Genomic DNA, 21,362 nt, shown 5'->3' with positions numbered 1-21,362 from the left:
TGCACAGCACTGAACACAGCAGGATAATCCCCTCTCTTGTCACTGGCAGTGCTGTGCTCATGCTTGAGGCTCCCAGAATGCCATTTACCCTCTGGTCACCCTGAGGGCTCACACTGAGCTGCTGCCAACCAGCACCCTCAGATCCCTTCCTGCAGGGCATGCCCTACAGCCACTCCTTTCCCTCTTTATCCTTGTGCCCAGCATTGCTCTTAAGTCCTAGAGGCAGAATCCATCATTTGTTCTTATTAAATGTCATGCCACTGATGATTGCCCAATGCTAGTTAGATCCCTCTGCAAGGCCTCTTGTCCCTCAAGAGTGTCAACAGCACCATCCACTTTGGAGTCATCAGCCAGCTTGCTCATGGGACTTTCCAATCCTTCATCCAGATCTCTGATAAACACATGGAGCAGAACTGTTCCTAGGACTGCACCCTGAGGAAGATAGCTGATTGCTGGTCATCAGCCAGATGCAATTCCAGTCACTGCACCCTGCTGAGCTCTACCTCTTCACCCAGCACACTGGGAACCTGCTCATCCCACAGCTGGACAGCATAACAATGACATTTAACTAGAAGAAATCACATATGATTAGGGAATTGTCCAAATAGGTATTGAAGTTACACCCCCCTCTCCTACCATTTTGCTGCTTATTTTAGTCATATATCCGTTGCATTTTTCAAAGTTAGTAGGAGAAAATCTGTCCTTATCTCGATCCATGAGGCTTCAGTTATATTTCCTCTCTCCCGTTCAGCTGAGGAGGGGAGTCATGAACAGCTAAGGTGGGCACCTGGTGGCCATATAGGATCAAACCCACCCCAGATGCACCTGAGGGAACTGGCAGATGAAGTGGCACAGTCACTATCCATCATATTTGAAAAATCATGGCAGTCTGGTGAAGATCCCACCGACTCAAAAACGAGACATATAACCTGTACTACTAAAAAGAGAAAAAGAAAGATCCAGGAACTACAGATTGGTCAATCTCACCTCTGTGCCCAGCAAGACTATGGAGCAGACTCTCCTAGAAGTTATGCTAAGGCACATGGAAAATTAAGAAGCAATTGGTGTTACGCAACATGACTTTAAGGCCAGATCATGCCTGACAAAATTGGTGGCCTCCTGTAACAGGATTACAACATTGGTGGATAAGAGAAAAGCTACTGATGTAATCTATCTGGGAGTTGTGCAAAGCATTTGACAGTGTCCTGAACAACACCCTTGTCACTAAACTGTAGAGACACAGATTTGACAGACAGACCCACTCAGTGGGTAAGGAATTGGCTGGATGGTCCCACTCAGAGGTATGGTCAACAGTTCAATACCCATGTAGAGATCAGTGATGAGTGGCCATTCCTTAGGCCTTGTTTTTGAGACAGGCACTGCGTAACATCTTTGTGAGGGACATGGACAGTGGGATCGAGCACGCCTCAGCAAGTTCACTGACACCACCAGGCTGTGTGGGGAGTCGACACACTGGAGGGAAGGGATGGCATCCAGAGGGACCTGGACAGCCTCAAGAAGTGGGCTAGTAGGAAACTCATGAAGTTCAACAAGACCAAGCACAAGGGTCAGGGTACCTGGGTCAGGGCAACCCCACCATCAACACAGGTTGATTGAGAGCAGCCCTGACAAGAAAGACTTGGGGATCCTGGTGGATGAAAAGCAGGACATATGCACCTGCAACCCAGAAAGCCAACCATAATCTCTGCATCAAAAGCAGCACAGCCAGCAGGTCAAATGAGTAAATTCTGCCCTTCTGCTCTGTACTGGTGAGACCCCACCTGGAGTGCTGCATCCAGCTTTGGGGTCCCCAACATAAGAAGGATGTGAACTTGCTCATGTAAGTCCACAGGAGAACCACAAAGATGACTGGAGGGCTGGAACACCTCTCTTTCTATAAAGACAGGTAAGACAGGTGAGGAGAGTTGAGATTGTTCAACCTGGAGAAGGCTCCAGGGAGACATTACAGCACCTTCCAGTACCTGAATGAGACCTAGAAGAAAGGAGAAGGACTGTTTACATGGGTATGTAGTGATAAGACAAGGGCAAATGGCGTTAAACTGAAAGAGGGCAGGTTTAGATTAGATATTAAGAAGAAATTCTTAACTGTGTAAGCACAGACACTCTAGAACAGGCTGCCCAGAGAAACTGCAGATGCCCCATCCCTAGAAGAGTTCCAGGCTAGGTTGGATAGGGCATTGGACAACCTGATCTAGTGGAAGGTGTCCCTGCCTATGCCAGAGGGGTTAGATCTAGATGATCTTTAATGTCCTTTCTAACCCAAGCCATTCTGTAATTCTATGATCTTAACAGAAAATTAGGTATTTTGAAAAAGCCAAACTGTCTTACCTTGGCATCTGATTTTAGCAGTGTCTCTGCTCCTTGAAGCATTAGCTTGCTCTGATACTTGGTAGAAAAGAAATAAAACACAAAGTTTGCTTACTCTTCTCTTTTTTAAGAAAAAACCACAATTCCTAGAAATTTAAACGAGATTTTTTAAACATAGGAATAAGAGTCTTGACTTGGATCCTACCACATCCCTCATACCCTATTCCAGAAGGGCATATTAAGAAATATTTTGAAATCACAGCACAGTAAAGTAGAACTTAATGAACTGGAAAGCAGAAAAGTAGCAGCTAAAAAAAGATGTATCATTTGAGTAAAAAGGAAAGTTATTAGGCAAAAGTTCATTTGGGGAAACTCATTGAACAGGTGAAGAACATGAGAAATAGGGAAGAGAGTAGTGGACAAGGCTGAACAGGGAAGCTGCTTAGAAGTTAACGTACTTTATGCTATTCTTCTGGCTCTCCAAACAGAGCAATCACATTACAATACACATTTTTAGTTTTAAGTCATTTAGGGCAGTATACTATACAGTTTTTATACTATACTATATAGTTTTTATACTATACTTTTTCACAGTAGATTTACGGTAGTGCACTACATCAGCTCCCATGACTGCAATGGTGTGTATGTATATACAGTCTGAATTCAGGCCATCGCATATATCCAAGGCATAAACAGGAGACACCTGCTAAATTCTTTTTTTCTGCCACCAATTTAACCCGCACTATGACAAAGCAGGATGTATTCTACTAAGCAACAGAACTACTAAGCAGTACTTTGGAAACCCTGCCATTAATGTTTGGATACCAGAACACTATACAGGATTTCTCCCACAAAAACTGCTCATGATACATAATCATTGGAACATTACATGTAACCCTGAAACCTAGGAGCTAATCAAATTACTATTAGTTTAAAACTTTTGCTGAAACATGAGTGCATCCAGGATGCAAAATCAGAGTAATAAAAATTCTACTGTTTTTAGCAACTTCCAAAAATAACACATGACTTCCTGTATTATTTTTGGATGCTGGGAATGAGATACAAGATATCAAACATTTTCAAGTGAATTCAAAATAGTACACATTCAAACTTACCATCTAATTTGAAAATTTCAAAGAAAGTTCAGGTCCTCTAAAATGGTGCCAAACAAAACTTCAGAAACTTAGACAATAAATTCCCTGCCACTTGTTACATGAGAACTTACCTGAATACTCAACATGAAATAAAATCACATTAGTATTTTTAAATGTAATTCTGTAAAATCATTGCATTGTGAGTTGTCTGTATTTTGTTCTAGTTTAAGTTTGGAAATACTTTTACTTCAGTTTCTGATATTTTAATGTTTTGAACCTACAACTCAAAACTCAAGCAAATAGCACGTAAGTACTATACAAAATTGAGTGACGCGAGTAAGACTCTGAAAATGTAATTTAGAACATGACTATAATTTCATCTAAGACTCAGAAGAATCTTACAGGAAGAACAGTATTCCCTCAGAACTGATAAAAGTTTATCATTTGGGAATCTGGTAAATAAGAATAACAGGCCCTATAGTGTTATTGTTAGCATATTGCACCATATATCAAGAGGGAAATTTTAACCATGACAATGTAACTGTCAGTTTGCACAAGCATATGCACAGATCATTGTCCTTCTATGCCTCTCTTTTGTCCTATTCTGTCTCTCCTTTCAGATCCAAAGTACTTGTGAACTGGAATCCCATCTTTTGTGAGACTATAGAGAGAAGGGTCTCAGTAAGCTGGTACTACCATAACACAAGTAAATTGTTTCATTTTCCGTAATTTTAACATATACTCCCATGCTAACTAAATCACAACATCAGCACATTGTAAACTAAGTTTGACACCACAAGGCATTCTTCATCCCTTCCAGCACTTTCTACCTTTGACCTTTCTGAAGATCCTTTTTCCTTTGTTGTTGGTTGGTTGGTTGGTTGGTTTTATTGAAGTGGTTTCACTGGAGGGGGTAGGGCAAGCACATGGTGAATAAAATAATCCTGGAAAAGGTTTATTATAAATCCAGTCTATCACTTTCATTTGCATACCTCTTCCATCTGCTTCCAAAGACTCTCACATTCAGCCAAGAGTTCTTCCTTGATGACAGCACCAGCTGTGTTAGCAATTTCTGAACATTCCGCCTATTAACAAGCAAATAGAACAGTTACCATGTAGATCTACAATCACTGATATCAGTTACCAAATCATACCTGTCACTTCAGATCAACTATGCAACAGAATAAACTCCCTTAATCCAAAGCTTTTAGTTAACTCTCCTATAGTTCTAGAAACCACCCAGTCATATCAGCTAACTATATGATTAAGTAAAATAAGAATATGATAATTTACTTTTAAAATTGAATTTTAATTGAATTTAATTGAAAATTACAAAGTCTTTAATTTTTGTAACTGCTTTGATTATCTGCAATAGCTTTTTTATTTTCTAACAACTTTAATATAGAAACAGTAAGAGAATCTCATGTTACAAAGTGACACTTCACCTCCATATATTTGCAAAGTTTTTAAGCAGTTACTTCTGCTCTGTCAATAAATGTTGATTTCTGTCTATTTCTCCTTCATTTGAATTCAGAATATTTTTACTAGACAAACAAACAAAAGTTACTCAAAAAACAAACAAAAGATCCTGAAAGATATACAGACAACCAAGGAAAGAGAGCACCTAGACAGCTAAAAGAAAAATCAACCAAAGTTAAATTAAAAATTTTGCAAGACTATTGGGTCAGAAAGAAACACATACAAATTCAGAAATTCAGCCCTAGTTATCTCAATTTAAAGATAGCTGAATGACATCAGCAATTAACAGGGGAAAAAATAAGAAGGGCCAAAATTTTTTTTCAAGGGAGAATAACCAACAGCCTAGGTGTACCAGATGCAAGAAGCCTTTAGAAAAACTTCAGCAGATTACTAAGCCCACCAAACACACAGAGATTAAATAGAAACACCAAAAGTAGACAAAAATCTAAATAAGAATTATACGTCTTTTTAATGATGCGCTGTGGCTAGCACAGGTTTTTCCCATGAGAAATTTTCTTGTGTTTTATAAATAAAGATAAAGTTTGGATGTTGTTGGAACAGTGTCCCAGAACTTGGACAGTGCAGGCCTGGCAAATCAGGCCTGGGGGAAGGCTTCTGACTGACCAATCTGGGTGACTTTTGAGAACTCTATATATGTGATGAAATCAAAACAATAAAGGTCATTCCTTCTTGCCACTGAGAACTGATGCATTCATTACTCTGCTAGCTGCTCAACAGCGACATCGCACTAATTACTAACTCAATCTTTTGCTCTTTTTCAGAACAAAAATGCAGCATCAGAGAAAATTATCTTGAAAACCCAATTTAAAAGAAGTGAAATAATCAACCAGTACTTCCAAAGTTCAGGTACCTCATAGCAGAGTGGATGAGGAAAGAAAATCAGAACATCTCACTGAATACTGGAATTACACCAGAGAACTCATAGGTAGCCAATACTACTACTCAGTCTTCCCAGCAAATTTGTTGCGTCAATAATTAAAAATGGAACACTAGAAAATCTAGGTTACCTTGATCTTTTAAGAACTAATGAGCATAGTTTTTGCAAAGGCAAATCATTATCTTCTTAAGAGTCTCCATAATATAAAACAGAACCAGTTCACACAATTTATTACGACTTCTGAAATGGCTCCAGCAAAGACTGTCCTGAAAACTAAGAAAGCAACTAAGCAGTCTTAGTTTTCTCTCACACAAAAAAACTGTTAAGGAGACAAGGAGAGTCCAGAGGGATAGTGGGGAGGGAGAAGAAAAAAAGGAGGGGGAGAAGAACCCCATGCTTTGGAAATTTGAAAGGGTCTTGGGGTGGGATAAAAAATATTTCCCCCAAGTCCTCTGCAATAATACAATTCATCCCCATGAAAGCATTATATGAAATAAAACTTTGAGAAGAGAAAGCCAGAAAATACTCCATCACATAAAAATGATTAGATGATTCTATTGTTGTTGACTTTAAATTTTCAGGATGATTTCACACATTTCAAAATGTACATATTGTGAGACATGACAGTGCTCTCACAAGCCAAACTGGCTTGCAATCCTTAATGCTGTGCTCTCAATGACCTTACACAGTACATACTCTGAAGAGTCAATTTTGGATGTTATTTTCTTGTAGACTGCAGTTTCTCCTAATTCAGGATGGTTAAATTATGTTTCTATTTTCACACTATACCTGAAAACTAAGGCTTTTTTGGCATTAATACTAATGTCTTCCAATTTCAACATGTTATTCCTTCTTACCTTGTTTTAGGACTACATAATTGGATACAAAATACACATGGGTCCAAAAGCAGGCTCTCAGAATGGGTCAGGTTGGAAGGGACCACAGCAGGTCACCTTGTCCAACCTCCCTGCTGAAGCAGGGTCAGCCCAGAGCACATTGCACAGGATTGTGTCCTGATGGTGTCTGTGTATCTCCAGTGAAGGAGACTCCACACCCTCTCTGGGCAACCTGTTCCAGTGCCTGGTCACCTGTACAGTAAAGAAGTTCTCTCTCATGTTCGGGTGGAACTTCCTATGCATTGGCTTCTGCCCATTGCCTCCTGTCCTGCTGCTCAGCACCACTCAAAAGAGCCCAAATCCATTCTCTTGGCACTGCTCCAAGTATACTTATAGACATTGAGATGGCAAAACATGCCATGAGACCAAACAAAACTGAACGACTGCGAGATGGTCAGGGAGGGAAAGTGACAGCTGGTCTGTGAAAGAGACATAAAAGGTGCTTTAGGAAGCAAAACATAGCGAGGGTGATGCCTAAAACAGGCTACCTGAAACAGAGGACTAAACAAGATCAGGAGTATAAAAAGCAGACAAACTTATTCAGGCCTCCAGGTACTTTCAGGCAGGCAAAGTCCCCCTTGTAGGACTACACCCGAAATGGACGCTAGGTCACGAGCCCTTCACCTTTTATAAGTTCTGTCCTGTTAGCATATTGGCCCCTAATTCTCCAATCACACCGTCAGGTGACGATATTGACCACCCCAGGCCTGCTCCCCGCTTTCCCCCGCTGTTTACATATTTTCGTCCCGAGGGCAACGAATGTCCTTGGGTTTCTTATTTACAAGCGATTGTTTTGGCTGCGAGCACTGGGAACAGAGGCTTTTAGCACTTTATAAGAAGCACAGAGCTACCCCAAGTTACAGATACATGAAGAGTAAAAAACTAGACATTATGAAGGCGTCAGGCTACAACCAACATCGCGAAAGCGGTGAGACAGGGAGCTCCCGCCTCCCCCTCACGAGCCCTGCGCCTCAGCAGCGCGGGCGAGCCCGACATCCCTGCCACGAACGGCGCCCCTTCCCACCCGGGAAGCCAGCGCCCTCCCTGCAAAGCAGCGCGCAGCCCCAGCGGCCGCCAGCCCCGGCAGCTGCACCGAGGTGAGGGAGCGCCGGGACCCCCCCGAGAGCCGGGACAGCCCGCCGCTCCCCGCTCCCGCCGCTCCCCGCTCCCGCCGCCCGCTCCCGCCGCCCGTTACTACCATTGCCGCTTCCCGCCTCTCGCTCCGAGGAGGACACGTCTCTCGCAGGGCGCCCGGCGCGGCGGTGACGTCACACCATGGCGGCCGCCGAGCCCGAGCGCAAGCGAAAGCAGCCGGAGGAGGCGGCGGGCGGCGAGGAGCCGGCGGCGGGGGATGAGGAGGATGAGGAGGAGCGCTGGGTCGGGCCGCTCCCGGGGGAGGCCGCGCAGGCGAAGAAGAGGAGAGGTAAGGGGAGAAGCGGAGCGCTGCCCCGAGCGGGGTCCGGGGCGGTGGGATCGCCTGCAGGCCTCGGCGGGCCGGAGCAGCCCGTGTCCTGAGGCGCTGTGCCGTGCGGGATGTGACCGCGCTGGGACGGAGCCCTTCGGGTGCGGGATTACGGGGCTAAGGTGTCAGGGGCTGAGGAATTTGTGGCCGTTCAGCCTGGAGACGAGAAGGTTGCGTGGAGACCTTATAGCAACCTTCCGGTACCTAAATGGGCTAACAAGGAAATCGGACAATAACTGTCCGACAGAAACTGTAGTGATAGCACAAGGAGTAATGGGTAACTGAAAGTAACTGAAAGAGGAGACATTCAGGTTAGCTATAGGGAAAAAATTCTTTAGTGTGAGGTACTGGCACATGTTGCCCAGCGATTTCCTGGGTGCCCCAACCCTGCAGTGTTCAAAGCCAGGTTGAATAAGTCTTTAAACAACTTGGTCTAGCGTGAGGTCTCTCTGCCTATTGCAGGACACTTGGAACTAGATGGTCTTTAACGCTTATTCCAGCCTCTTAACGTTGTGTGATTCTATGACTCGGGCTTTCTCTGGCGGACACTTTCAGGCTGAGAGCCCTGCGGTGCAGGCTGTAGCTTTGTTATTTATAGCTGTGGAGTTAATCCATCTTGTGGATCACTGCTGTAAGCTGGAGGAGCTTCTGTGCTGTGTTTTGGCATGAGGTACTGATGTGTGCAGCAAATCCCAGCTCTCTGGGTATCACTGTAAAGTAAATGTGACTTTGATGACGTTCAGTAGATGTAAACCTGCAGGTTCAGTAAAATTGCCATTGCACAGGTGTTAACAAGTAGGATCTGAAAATCAGAGACAATACTCAAAATCAGATTATTTTAGGTCAGGCAGTTAAACAAATACAGAGGTGGGTAACAGCACTTAGAATTTAGACTACAAGACCCATGTGGGACCACACATCTCTTAAAAAAACAGGGGTACATGTGGCTTTAGAATGAAACGAGGTACAGATGACTCTCAGTTTTCTGGCAGTAAGTTAAAAACTGTTCATTGATTTTGTTTTTTTAAAAATCATTAAGTCAGCTAAGATAACAGTTGCTTTAAAAGGGAAGAGCAGTATGAGCTAAAGCAGCATTTGAGTGGCTTTAGTCCATGGAAAACGTGTAAGACTGAGTGCAAAGCTAAAAGCCCTTTAATTTGCACAAAATCCTGCATATTTTTGACTAAAATATGAGTAATCAATACAAGGTTAAGTGAAAGAGAACTTTAGCTAGATGTAACTTTATGACAAAAATTCCTGATTTGTCTTTTTGTTCTGTGTAGTTCTTGAATTTGAGCACGTTTATCTTGAAAACCTACCATCAGCTTCGATGTATGAACGCAGTTACATGCACAGAGATGTTATTACACATGTAGCATGTACTAAGTAAGTATTTTTGTTTTCCATTGTATTTCTTTGTCAGGGATGTATTTTTGTGTATGCTAACAAGTTTTCATTGTAAACGTTTTATAATGGAAAGTTTCAGTGTCCTGAGGTGGTATTTTAAGGGTGGTGGGTCTTTTTTTGAAAACTAAGTGGCTTACCTAGAAGCAATATAAAAATTGTTTGTGTAGACTAAGGGAAGGTCTTAAAATCCTTATTAAAATGTGCAGCAAATAAAGGAATAAGGTCGACTGCCTGCCTCTGAAGAAATACCATTCACCAGAACTCCAGAGATCACACACATACATACATACACAATTAAAATAAGAGTTACATTTACATAAACAAAAAGGATAGTGTTATATGTTTCTTCAGGTTAGTCTGTGAGTTTTCAAAGATTAATCCAGAGTGCACTAAAATAACTGTTTGTTTTTCCAGGAGTTATGGTACGTATTCAGACAGACTGTCACAGTAACTTCTTGAAATTTCATTCTCTGCACAGTGTTAATTATAGTGCAAATTACTGATCAGTGGGAAAGTGTATAATGTGTGTATCTGTTTTCTTGGTTTTATTTTTCTTTTGTAATTGTAGGACAGATTTTATCATAACAGCCAGTCATGATGGACATGTAAAATTCTGGAAAAAAATAGAAGAAGGGATTGAGTTTGTTAAACACTTCCGAAGTCACTTGGGTGAGAAGTTGCTCCTTCTTCTCTATAGGACCTCACATTTTCCTCCCCCATACTCTTTGTTGTTTGAAGAGAGAGTGCAAATACAGAGAGAGATTCTGGGATTCCTTTAGTGCTGTCAGAGATTAAATACTATCTGCCTACCTTCCTTTATTCCTCTGTCCTGTTGCATTTTGCACCCAAGCTCCATCAGGGATAGGATGTGAATGAAACATGTGGGACTCTGCTTGTACAGATGCCCTACATCCATTCTATTGCCTTGTGCCCTGCCTGTGGGGAGAATATCTGGGACATAACTGAACAAGGTACACAAAAGGGTTCATAAAATCCAGAGAAGTTCAGAAATATGTTGCTTTAAATAAGGGTACTTCATTCCCTTATTTTTTTTCCCTTGCAGTATGGAAAAAAAGTGATTATTTTCATTTGGAATTATTCTAACTATAGAGAAAAGTCTGCTTTATTGTTGTAATTATCAGCTGAATTGCAATAAAGAAAAACTTTGTTTTAACTCAATTTTCTGAACTAATAAGTACACAAAGCTCTTCAACACTATGCTAAACATTAAAAAGGCTGGACAGAAAGTTGGGTTCTCAATGGTATTAGGAATTATAATATGCCTGAAGGAAAAAATTCCAGTTTGATATGCAGAATGTTACAGTAAGAAAAATATTTAATAATAGGTTGCAAAAGTACTTTTTCTTTTAGAGTTACAAGAAATATTAAAGTAGGTTGTTGATCATAACTATGAGCTTCTCATTATATACAGAAGCAAAATGTGAGAACGAAACCTACCATGCAAAGCTCAGCATTGTGAGAAATTGTGGAAGGCTCAATTGCAATGTCATTTTGAGTATTGTGTGTTTAATAGTCTGTAGAGTTCTGCTGCCTTTATCCAGTTGAGAGATGCAAGGTGAGGAGCACATGGTGTTTACCCCATCATGTTCTCTATTTTCTAAAATCAACATTCTAAACTAAACTAATTGCCATTATAATCTTTCACTTATGTTTATGGTAAATTGTTCTTTATCACATACGTCAGTCTAAACACTGATATGATATAATGTTTCTCTTTGAATTTTTTTTTATTAATATTTTATTGAAGCCAGGTAGAGTTTTAAGTGAAAAACGTGTCAAACTGGTTGGGAAACAGGTTTAAAACTCTGTAGGTTTTCCCTATGTAATGCTGAAATGAAGGATGTTCTTTCCCATTTCTTGACAGTATCTCAACTTAATTCACAGGTGTTATTGAGAGTATTGCTGTTAGTTCAGAGGGGGCATTATTCTGTTCAGTTGGAGATGACAAGGCAATGAAGGTGTTTGATGTAGTCAACTTCGACATGATCAACATGCTGAAACTTGGGTAAGTTACTTAGTTCTTGTTAGTGTTTGTTTGAGATTGTAAGTGGAGGTTATTTTGCTAAGAGGTAAATCAATAATTTGGGGTTCTTAAGTTCCTCCCCTTCCCCCAGTCAGATGAAGCTGAGTAAAAAGCATTGTCTGAAATTAATCTAATTGCTGGAGACTGCCTGACTGAATAGAAGAAATTACAACTGCAACAGTATAAGAGAGGAGTAGAAAAGGCATTTCCTTGACATCAAATATTATGTACAAAGATGTAGTATTTCTTCAAGTATTTAGCCAGGCATAATTTTTTTTTCTGCAGTTTGGCACTGAGTTTAAAAATTACAGTCCACTCAGAGTTCCATTAGAGAAGGGATTTGGCCTGTATGTTATTGTCTTATTTGGTGCCATAGGGATACAATTTCCTTCTTCTGTTAGAAGCAATATTTTTGTTTCCTTTAGTCTTGTAACATTTCTGTAGTAACACAGGATGCAGGTAAAGGATCTGGCAGAAATAGGAATTGATGTTACTGGAATTATAACAATACCAGAGAAAAACAAACCCCACACTGTTGAAAGGGTGGATTTGAAAGGCTGGAGGATCACTGAATGCTGCATCAAGAACAGTGGAAATACTGATTTCTCCATAAGCCTTTTAGAACTGGAGAACATATTCATAGTCTACTATGTACTGGTTAATTTTGAAACTGAAGACAAGTATAAAGTCAGGGCAAAAGTTTTTGCATAGGAACGGCTAATAAAAGCTTATGCTATCTGCTTTGCTAGTTATACTTTTAGTATCATCCTCTACATAATGTACTTTGCCTATAGGAATTGATTCCCTTTTGGTTGTCTGCTCTGGAAAAATTGCAGTTAGGCTGAATCTTTTGGGTTTGCTGGTATTTTTGACTTAGCAGCCCCATACTGTTACGACATAATCAGTAAAATAACAAAAAAGTAAATTAAAAAACCACCCCTGATCTGCAGATCTTTCCAGTTCTAACTAATTTATACAGTGTGGCTCTTTACAAATCCCCAGGCTTTATGCTTCCATCAGTGATCTGGAGAAGGTTGACTATTTCTGCAGAGACTTTGTGTTTATTTATTCGATCCTTTTCTTTCTAGTGAACCTGAGACAAAGTGTTTGTTTCTTTTCACCAACAGACATTGAAAATCCAAATTATTAGTGTCTGTCATAATGTCAGAATATCATCAGTCCTTCAGCATCTGTTAGATTGATTTGTGAGAGGATACTAAACATGAGTTTCCTGTGGAGATGGTATAATTTTTTTGATGTTAGCCATTTTGTTTGAGTTCTGGTTTTCAGCATCTTTGCTTACAGACTTTAAAACAGACATAACTTACATTATTGACTTTATCTTTGGCTTATTTTGTTTGTAGAGTATGCCTTTGCAAGTAGCAAATGAGTTCCTTCTTAAATGCATTCACAACCCTTATTGAATATAGGGGCATTGTCTTAACTTTGTTTATATCAATTCTTGGGGTTTTTGGGTTTTTGTGTGCTTTTTTCTGGCAATGTCTAGTTGAACTTTTCCATAAGTGTGTGGCAGACGTGCAGTTGTCTTCATTTCCGAGTCATTACTCACTTAACAGATGGAAGAGAAACGGTATTTACTTATATAAGTTAAACAGTAATCATTAATGCCACTTGGACTCTTTACCTGGATTGCCATCCTAATTCCTCCTTTTTACCTGCTTTCTACTTTGTCTGTCACAGCTTCTTTACAAAACAATATGGAAGCAACTGAAATTGGTAGTCATCCACTGACTGCTTGGAAAAGCTTTTCTGTAATATGCTGAATATTAGCAAGATATGAACTAGCAAAACTAGTACATAAAGTTTAAAGTTTGCTTTTGATGTTTGATTTCAAGTTTATAGCATAACTTGACTTTTATCTGATGAAAACCATTCCATATTTTCAATTTTTTTTTTCTTTCTACTCTTTGTTGCAGGTACCACCCTGGCCAATGTGAATGGGTATATTGCCCTGGAGATGCCATATCTTCTGTTGCAACATCTGAGAAAAGCACAGGAAAAATATTCATATATGATGGACGGGGAAACAACCAGCCACTTCATGTTTTTGATAAACTCCATATGTCCCCGCTTACCCAGATACGCTTGAACCCTGTCTACAAAGCAGTTGTATCTTCTGACAAGTCTGGAATGATCGAGTACTGGACTGGTACTCCTCATGAATATAAATTTCCCAAGAATGTGAACTGGGAGTATAAAACAGATACTGATCTGTATGAATTTGCTAAATGCAAGGCTTACCCATCCAGTATAAGTTTTTCACCTGATGGCAAAAAAATGGCCACTCTTGGGTCTGACAGAAAAGTTAGAATTTTTCGTTTTCTGACGGGGAAGCTCATGAGAGTCTTTGATGAATCTCTGAGTGTGAGTTTTGTGTTATTTCTCTTTCTTTGAAATGTTTTCTTTATTTACTTAAATTTATTTGCCAGCACATTCACCTAAGCTATCATTTATTTCTAAAGGCAAGACTCCTTCCTATAGTTTCCTTGCAGAAAAGGCCTTCCATGTTCTCTTGCTTGTTGGTTAGATTGCTTTGCCCCAAAATGAATTCTTACTGATTTATATTACCTACATAGTGAAACAGATTTGCTGATTTTCATTGGTATTTTCATACTGCTAGATTACATTTTACTAGAAAAGAATTATGGAAAATGTCCATTTCAAATTATTATCATCATAATAATTAATTTAATTTATCAGCTTCTAAGGAATTTGTTAGACAACTGCACACTTTCTTGTGCTTAAGCCTAATCGTACAACATGCCTATTGTGTCATTAAAATAGAGAGTATTACTTGTATTTATTTAAATCCTTCAGTTAAGTTTGAGTGGAGTAATCTCACTTGAATTTGGTATTTTCTAATCATGTGAATCAGTGTTTTATTGGATAAGAGGTTTAAAATATGTTAATGTAGTAGTGCTGTTTTTTCAGATGTTTACTGAACTTCAGCAGATGAGACAGCAACTGCCTGACATGGAGTTTGGCCGACGTATGGCAGTTGAGCGTGAACTGGAGAAAGTGGATGCAGTAAGGTTAATTAATATAATATTTGATGAAACTGGACACTTCGTTCTCTATGGAACAATGTTGGGCATTAAGGTCATAAATGTAGAGACTAACAGGTAAGTTCCAGTGACATATACTGAGATAAATTTGTTTTAAAGTCTTTATTCAGTCAAATGAATAGCATATTTAAAACTTGGTATGACTGTGGAGGTGTCTAATCTTTTTTGTGTTATTTGAGAGCCTTACAGTAGACTGTAGAGAAGATACTCCCATTCTTTGTAAAGAGTTGTTAAAGATTAAAGCTAAGTCAAATGACGAGAAAACATGGCAAGCATATGTGTATTAAAATATGTAATCAATCTCTGGCTCACTGGATGGGATAATGTAAAGATGAATCATGTAGCTAGGATTTTATTACATAAGGAGGCTGACTGGTAAATTAAGGTAGCAAGTTTGAATAGAGAAACATCATGAAAATGTTTAGTAAGTAATGATTTTGAGAGGATTAGGGAATTTGAGACTGTAAGACTCTTACAGTCAAAAAGGAGACATTCTCTGACTAACCACCTGACAGTTCCACCTCTTCACATCTTGTACTTCAGGTGTATTCGTATCTTGGGAAAACAAGAGAACATCAGAATGATGCAACTGGCTTTGTTCCAAGGAGTAGCAAAGAAACATCGTGCTGCGATCACTATAGAGATGAAGGCATCTGAAAATCCTGTTCTCCAGAATATCCAGGCAGATCCAACAGTAATCTGCACAGCTTTTAAAAAAAATAGGTTTTACATGGTGTGTGTCATTTCTCTTTAAATAGCTCCATTGTTGTATTGATGTTTTCTCTGTATTATTTTTTGTTTTTCTCCTTGAACCTTTCTGGTGTGTTTTGTCTTGAGTAGTTGCAAACACAGCTTTTACAAAGGAGTCCCTTTATATTGCAAGTATATTCTAGAATTTTTATCTTTAACTATCAATACGTTAGCTAGAAACAGCTGTCATGTTTTCATAAATTTTTACTCCCCCAAGAAGATATCATTTTGTTCTAGTTGAAAAAAAAAAAGAACATTTAAAAAAACTAACCAGATCTTAACAAAGAAACAATAATGAACTGTATGCATAAATAATATAATAGAAAAAAAATTCAGACCGGCATCAGGACTTGGTAACACTAAGGACATTATAGGCAACCAAGATAGACAGGAGTCAAGTTTCTGTTCACAGTTTTGTTTTTAGGTGAGATGGGAACCAAACAGACAAGAAATTTCAGAGTGGTTAGTAGTTGATTTGAGAGATGGTAGCCATAGAGGGTAGAGATTGGTCTGTCTGTTATGCCTTAAATTTGCTGGGTTTCTGTTGTTTTATATTAATGCAGTATTGGAATAAGAGGATTTATTTTAATTTTGTAGCACAACTAAAAGTTTTGGCATGAAACCTGCCAATGTTGTCTGAGCACAGCAGGATAACCTGGTATTCTCCACCTCTTTAAAGAAAAGATGCTGAACTAGTATGGACTCCTGTTAGGAGGACTCCAAACTTTCCTCCTAAGGCAAGGAAAGTTTAAAGATAACAGATTATAAAAAGTTACTTGGATTTGCATGTAGCTGTACTGGAATTTGTGACTATGGAAATACTGGTAACACAACACGGAAGTGCAAAGGTAGATTGTCTGTGAATTGCCTTTGTGCATTTTAAGTTGAATTGGGTGTTCAGTGGGTTAAATATCATTGATGTGTTGGGTGCAGAGCAGTGTGTATTTTAAAAGGAAAAAGAATAAAGCAGTTAACCTTCTGTTCTTTTGTGCTTCAGTTTACAAAACGTGAACCAGAAGACACGAAGAGTGCAGACTCTGACAGAGATGTATTTAATGAGAAACCTTCTAAAGAAGAGGTCATGGCGGCCACTCAGGCAGAAGGTCCCAAAAGAGTGTCAGACAGTGCCATCATCCACACAAGCATGGGAGATATTCATATCAAGCTTTTTCCTGTTGAGTATGTATTTACTGTTTTTTCTGTTGTTTTGGTTTTTTTGCTTTCTTCCATTCCTTGTGGTTGCTGTATCCAAGACATATCTTATGCTAGAAATAATTATTTTCTTTCCCTTTTTCTACTGTCTTTGTTTCCTGACAGTTTCTTAAAATGCCAAGGTAGGAATGTGACTCTTGACAAACACAAATAAATTGGGGTAAAAATAGGTCTAAATAACAGTCTGGGGCAGAGGAGTTTTTGGAATTTTATTTGAGTTTATTTAGTTATTGGTTTAGAAGGACTATTCCTGTCTTTTGTTCTTGGGCAGGTCATGATACTTTTCTGTGAAAGCTCTGTATTGTAAGGCAATGCTGTTTGCACAGATCTTGAAAAAGAATGATGGTTTTGGCAGCAGCCATAGATTTGGCAGTAGGTCTGTGCAAGTCAGAGAAATAGAAGTTGCAACTGCCAAATGTGGCCAGTGTACTCCACTTTGTTATTGCAGCTCCTTTAAAAGCAACTTTTATATGAGCATATAATACTGGTGTTGTGTATATCCAGATTCAGGCATAGAATTGAAAAGTTTATGCATGACAATTGCTAAAATCAGTGTGTCATCCTCTCCTTTGTGATGCAAAAATTGCAAATATTCTGTTATTTAACCGTATATTTATATAACATATTGCTATACATAGAAACTTAAGTCTTGCAGATTTACTTCATGCTTCTCCAAAACCAAATGCATGTTTAATCATAAGCACCTCAAATCTACTCTGTAGGTCTACCAGACTTTACTGCAGTCTTCACCAGTGTCTCCTTGAATCCAGAAACTCCTAGTTTCTGGAATTCATAATTATAGCAGATAGGTTGCAGTAATAGTACAGCTCTTGCCAGTGAGTGACAGGCCAAGGTACATTATTTCTTCTTTTTCTAAAGTTGTCATGCCAGTGTGTCATATTGTTGCAAGGTGCTTCACTGCAATGTTTTGTATGCAATTTTAAATCAAATACAGTATTACCAGGATTGGCAATTTTCAGATTTGTCTTTTCTTGCTGTATTTTTTCCCAGCTGAGCATTAATTTAAAATCTCTTTAATGTGATTAAAACTTTAAAGATCATATAGGATATGGCTCCATAAGCCCTTGAATTCTTTCGTCATTTTGTTGTGAAATAAAGTTTTGCATGACTATGTACTGCTCAGCAAGAACTGGGACTATAATCTTGACTGTTCCATTAGTTGTGCCACTGGTGCTTTCACAGGATAGCTTAGAGTGTCACTAAAACCCAAGCTAATGTTTCATTTCACAGATAGAGTAGAGTAACTTTACAGCTGTGCACTCAACTTGGCCATTTTCTCCTTATTGGGAAAATGTGTGACTGTGTAAACCTATCAGGGTAGATCTAGTCTGGCTCCTAATCCTTTTTATAAAAATAACAGAAGAGCCATTGTAAAAAAAATTCATCTAGTAGTAACTCTCAGAAGTAACAAATCACAAAGTGAAGTGATTGGCCCTTTTTATTCCATCAACAATAACATTCTATCTCTTCACCAGTGTTGGCAGGTAGTTTCAGACAAGGATAACTGACTCTGCTGACTGCAAGTTCTATAATATTAAAACATTTTATTTTTACATTTTTACCTCTTGCGTGCAACACTTGACACCTTTGCATGTATATCTCAAGAGAAGTGTAGAGGTAAAAGAGTGGACAACTTTCTGCTTACAGAGCAAACGCAGTTTATCTACAAATTGAGTAGTGCAGGTAGAAAACTAGGGAACCTCTAGTCAGTGGTGCCTTGTACTGGACCTTGAGGAGACAAATTTGGTTTCTGGCACTCATGGTTTAACCCCAGCCAGAACCTAAGCTCCCCAGAACCACTTGCTTATCCCTTGGTGGGATAGGAAAGCACTGGAAGAGTAAGAGTGAGAACACTTGTGAGATGAGGTACACACAGTTTAATAGGGAAAGAAAAAGCCATACAAGCAAGCAAAGCAGAACAGGGACATGGACAAGCAGGTATTCCACTATCTCCAAGAAGACAGGGCTCTATCACGTGTAGTGGGTACTTGGGAAGGCAAATCACCATTACTCTGCATGTCCCCTGCTTTTTTCCCCAGCTTTTATGTGCTGAACATGATGCCATATGTGGAATGGAGCGTCCCTGTGGTCAGCTGGGTTCAGCTGTCCCAGCTGTGTCCCCTCTCAGCCCCTTCTGTAGCTCAAGTCTCCTCACTGATGGGGTGGGGTGAGGAGCAGAAAATAACTAGATGGTTCATAAACCCTGCTCAGTAACAGCTAAAACATGTCTGTATTACCAACGTTGCTGCTGCCTTTCTGTGTAATCATGCAACTTTGTACTTCTCAGGCTTTTTGCTTTCAGCTCTGGGCTTGAGGAGGCGAAGATTTGTTTTTTCCTTATTTGGTGAAAGCCCTTCCTACAGAGTGCTGAAATGCTGCACAGTACAAAAGGATCTTAGTTCCAGCTGAAATCTTTGTAGCCTTGTCACCAGACAAATATGATTGTAGCCTGTGTTTTCTGTTAAATGATTTCAGGTGCCCCAAAACAGTGGAAAACTTCTGCGTGCACAGCAGGAATGGTTACTACAATGGACACATAATTCACCGTATCATCAAGGTAACTTGCAACATGTTAATTTTTTGTTAGTTTAGATAATGTACTCTGGTGGTCAGTCCTCTGTTAACATTGCCATTTCCCTTTTGCACACAGGATTGTTGGACTGGCTTTAGAGTTCCCTGTAAAGTCTGAACAACTCATGTTCTAAACAACTTTATCACTTAGGAAAGTTATAGTTGTTCTGCACCTGATATGGTGGCAGAAAACTGAAAGATCATTCAGCTATCCTGCTTGAATTAAAACTTTGTTTCGTATCAGAAGGCCTTTCTTGTAAGGTTTCTTATTTCTGTTGCACCTGAATCAAGTGATAGAGTCTAAGAATTTGCAAAAGGTACAGATAGTCAGGTTTCTGTCCTTCACTAGCAAGAATAGTGAGTAACCTTGCTTTTTTACAAGTCCTTCATAGACACTTGAAAAAGCCTTCAATGCTTTGTCCCTTACGCACAACGTTTTAACACATTTTGTTGAAAGGTTTGAGCAAGTTTGAAAAAACGTCACCTGGCATATAACACTTCTCGTTATTTATTCTATGCAATAACGTGGTAACATATAATTTCTGTGCAGGGTTTCATGATTCAGACTGGTGACCCAACTGGTACAGGAATGGGAGGTGAAAGTATTTGGGGAGGAGAATTTGAAGATGAGTTTCATTCAACTTTACGACATGACAGACCATACACACTCAGCATGGCTAATGCAGGACCAAATACCAATGGATCGCAGTTTTTTATAACAGTAGTGCCTACTGTAAGTAATATTAAAAGCTCAATTTAAGGCCTGAGAAGCTATCTCGATAGTAAAAAATCTGTATTTTTCTCATGGAAGAAGAAACACACTAGTACTTACTTTGCAAATAAATGATGCACACAACGTGTACGGCGTAGGCTTCACTAAAACTGTGCTTAAGAAATAGAAATACTTTTATATCAGTTGTGATCAAGAGGCCTTTTGCCTTTAAATGAAGTATGGATGGCATAAAATTCTTAGGCATGTTTGCCATTATGTATTACTAAAGTATCTTATATTAATACTATTGGTTTAAACTTGATTGGAAACCTAGGTGTTGCTTAGATTGTTTGGGGTTTGCATATGGTGCCAGGATGTCTCCTTAATACTGCCTAATTGTAGCTATACAAAGAAGCCAGTGTTCAGGTTTGAAAATTTTATTTAATCTGTGTATAAGTTCAGAGCCAACAACAGAAATTTTGGTATGTCAATCTGAGCGGTAAAAACCAAATCCTTAAAGATAACACTTAGAAAAACTGTATTCTTACAGCACTTATGTTAAAGTTATGTGTCTTTTTTTAAGAAAACCCACTCATCTACTATAGTTTTGAGGTTTGCTAAGTTGTATCAGTGCTTATATTCAAATTTGAATATTGAATTAAGTGATATTCTGAAGTGGCACTTAAAATTTCTCTGTGAAAATACCATGAAACAGAGAGACTGAAACAACATTTCTGAATGAACTGAGAATACACTTTAAAATAAACTGTTCAATGCTATTGCACTGGTAGAATGTGACCTCTGTAGTACTTTAAGATAACAATTGAAAAGGTAAGTCAAAATGCATATGAATATGTTAGCTGCACTCTGTAGTATTTACTTGCATGCTAATATTTACATGGTGTTAGGTTCCATAGTCTGGACACACAAAATGTGTCCATGTACACTTACTCTCTTTTTGGTTTGGTACCTAACCTACATGCTGCTTTCTATTTTAATATGATTTTTTTTTCTCTCCTCCTGTGCCCTCAACAGCCATGGCTCGACAACAAGCACAGTGTGTTTGGACGAGTAACTAAAGGAATGGAAGTTGTTCAGAGAATCTCCAATGTAAAAGTCAATCCCAAAACTGACAAACCCTATGAGGATATCAGCATCATTAATATAACAGTGAAATAAGGCAGGTGTGAAGGTTCCAGCTTAAGCAGAAAAAAAACTGAGCATGTGGGACCCAGAAAGGGACCTAGGAAATACAAACATTTTTGATAGTTCCTAGATATAGTAAGTACCAGGACAGAGCAATCACCAGTTCTACTGTTTTTAATGTACCTAAAGTGCCCTAATTCTGTATTTCTGATAACTTTGTATTTTAAAGTAAAAACATCTGCATGTTTCTTAGAAA

General features: G+C 39.1%; 2 protein-coding genes across 3 annotated transcripts in view; one reads left to right on the top strand and one right to left on the bottom strand.

The window, feature by feature from the left end:
- The window catches only part of CENPK (centromere protein K), a 24,070-nt gene extending 13,786 nt beyond the window's left edge, over positions 1-10,284 (bottom strand). Inside the window, exons 1-4 of the mRNA XM_085043455.1 lie at positions 10,270-10,284; positions 7,894-8,274; positions 4,415-4,507; positions 2,350-2,406 (exon numbers count right to left, since the gene is read on the bottom strand). Coding sequence (XP_084899581.1) covers positions 2,350-2,406; positions 4,415-4,507; positions 7,894-8,274; positions 10,270-10,284 — 546 coding nt within the window. The remainder of the gene's footprint in view (positions 1-2,349; positions 2,407-4,414; positions 4,508-7,893; positions 8,275-10,269) is intronic.
- PPWD1 (peptidylprolyl isomerase domain and WD repeat containing 1) lies at positions 7,971-21,362 on the top strand. Of its 2 annotated transcripts, XM_085043595.1 has the most exons (11): positions 7,971-8,118; positions 9,441-9,543; positions 10,133-10,233; positions 11,470-11,590; positions 13,546-13,993; positions 14,561-14,751; positions 15,238-15,427; positions 16,442-16,623; positions 19,153-19,234; positions 19,799-19,981; positions 20,996-21,362. In XM_085043595.1, the coding sequence occupies exons 1-11, from the start codon at positions 7,971-7,973 to the stop codon at positions 21,137-21,139; spliced, it is 1,893 nt and encodes a 630-aa protein (XP_084899721.1). In that variant the 3' UTR covers positions 21,140-21,362. The 2 variants fall into 2 exon arrangements, with proteins under 2 accessions (XP_084899721.1, XP_084899722.1); XM_085043596.1 differs by lacking the exons at positions 7,971-8,118; positions 9,441-9,543; positions 10,133-10,233 and adding an exon at positions 10,368-10,535.

The sequence above is a fragment of the Lichenostomus cassidix genome, chromosome Z, assembly GCF_008360975.1.
Source record: "Lichenostomus cassidix isolate B80296 chromosome Z, HeHo_3.0, whole genome shotgun sequence".
Taxonomy (NCBI): Eukaryota; Metazoa; Chordata; class Aves; order Passeriformes; family Meliphagidae; genus Lichenostomus; species Lichenostomus cassidix.
This window is presented reverse-complemented; position numbering and strand designations above follow the sequence as displayed.

Excerpts from the sequence above, each read along its gene's own strand:
- PPWD1 (XM_085043595.1), top strand. The coding sequence starts at position 7,971 with ATGGCGGCCGCCGAGCCCGAGCGCAAGCGAAAGCAGCCGGAGGAGGCG. Across the intron at positions 11,591-13,545 it reads ATCAACATGCTGAAACTTGG|GTACCACCCTGGCCAATGTG; the intron begins GTAAGTTACTTA and ends TCTTTGTTGCAG. Across the intron at positions 15,428-16,441 it reads AAAAAAATAGGTTTTACATG|TTTACAAAACGTGAACCAGA; the intron begins GTGTGTGTCATT and ends TTTGTGCTTCAG.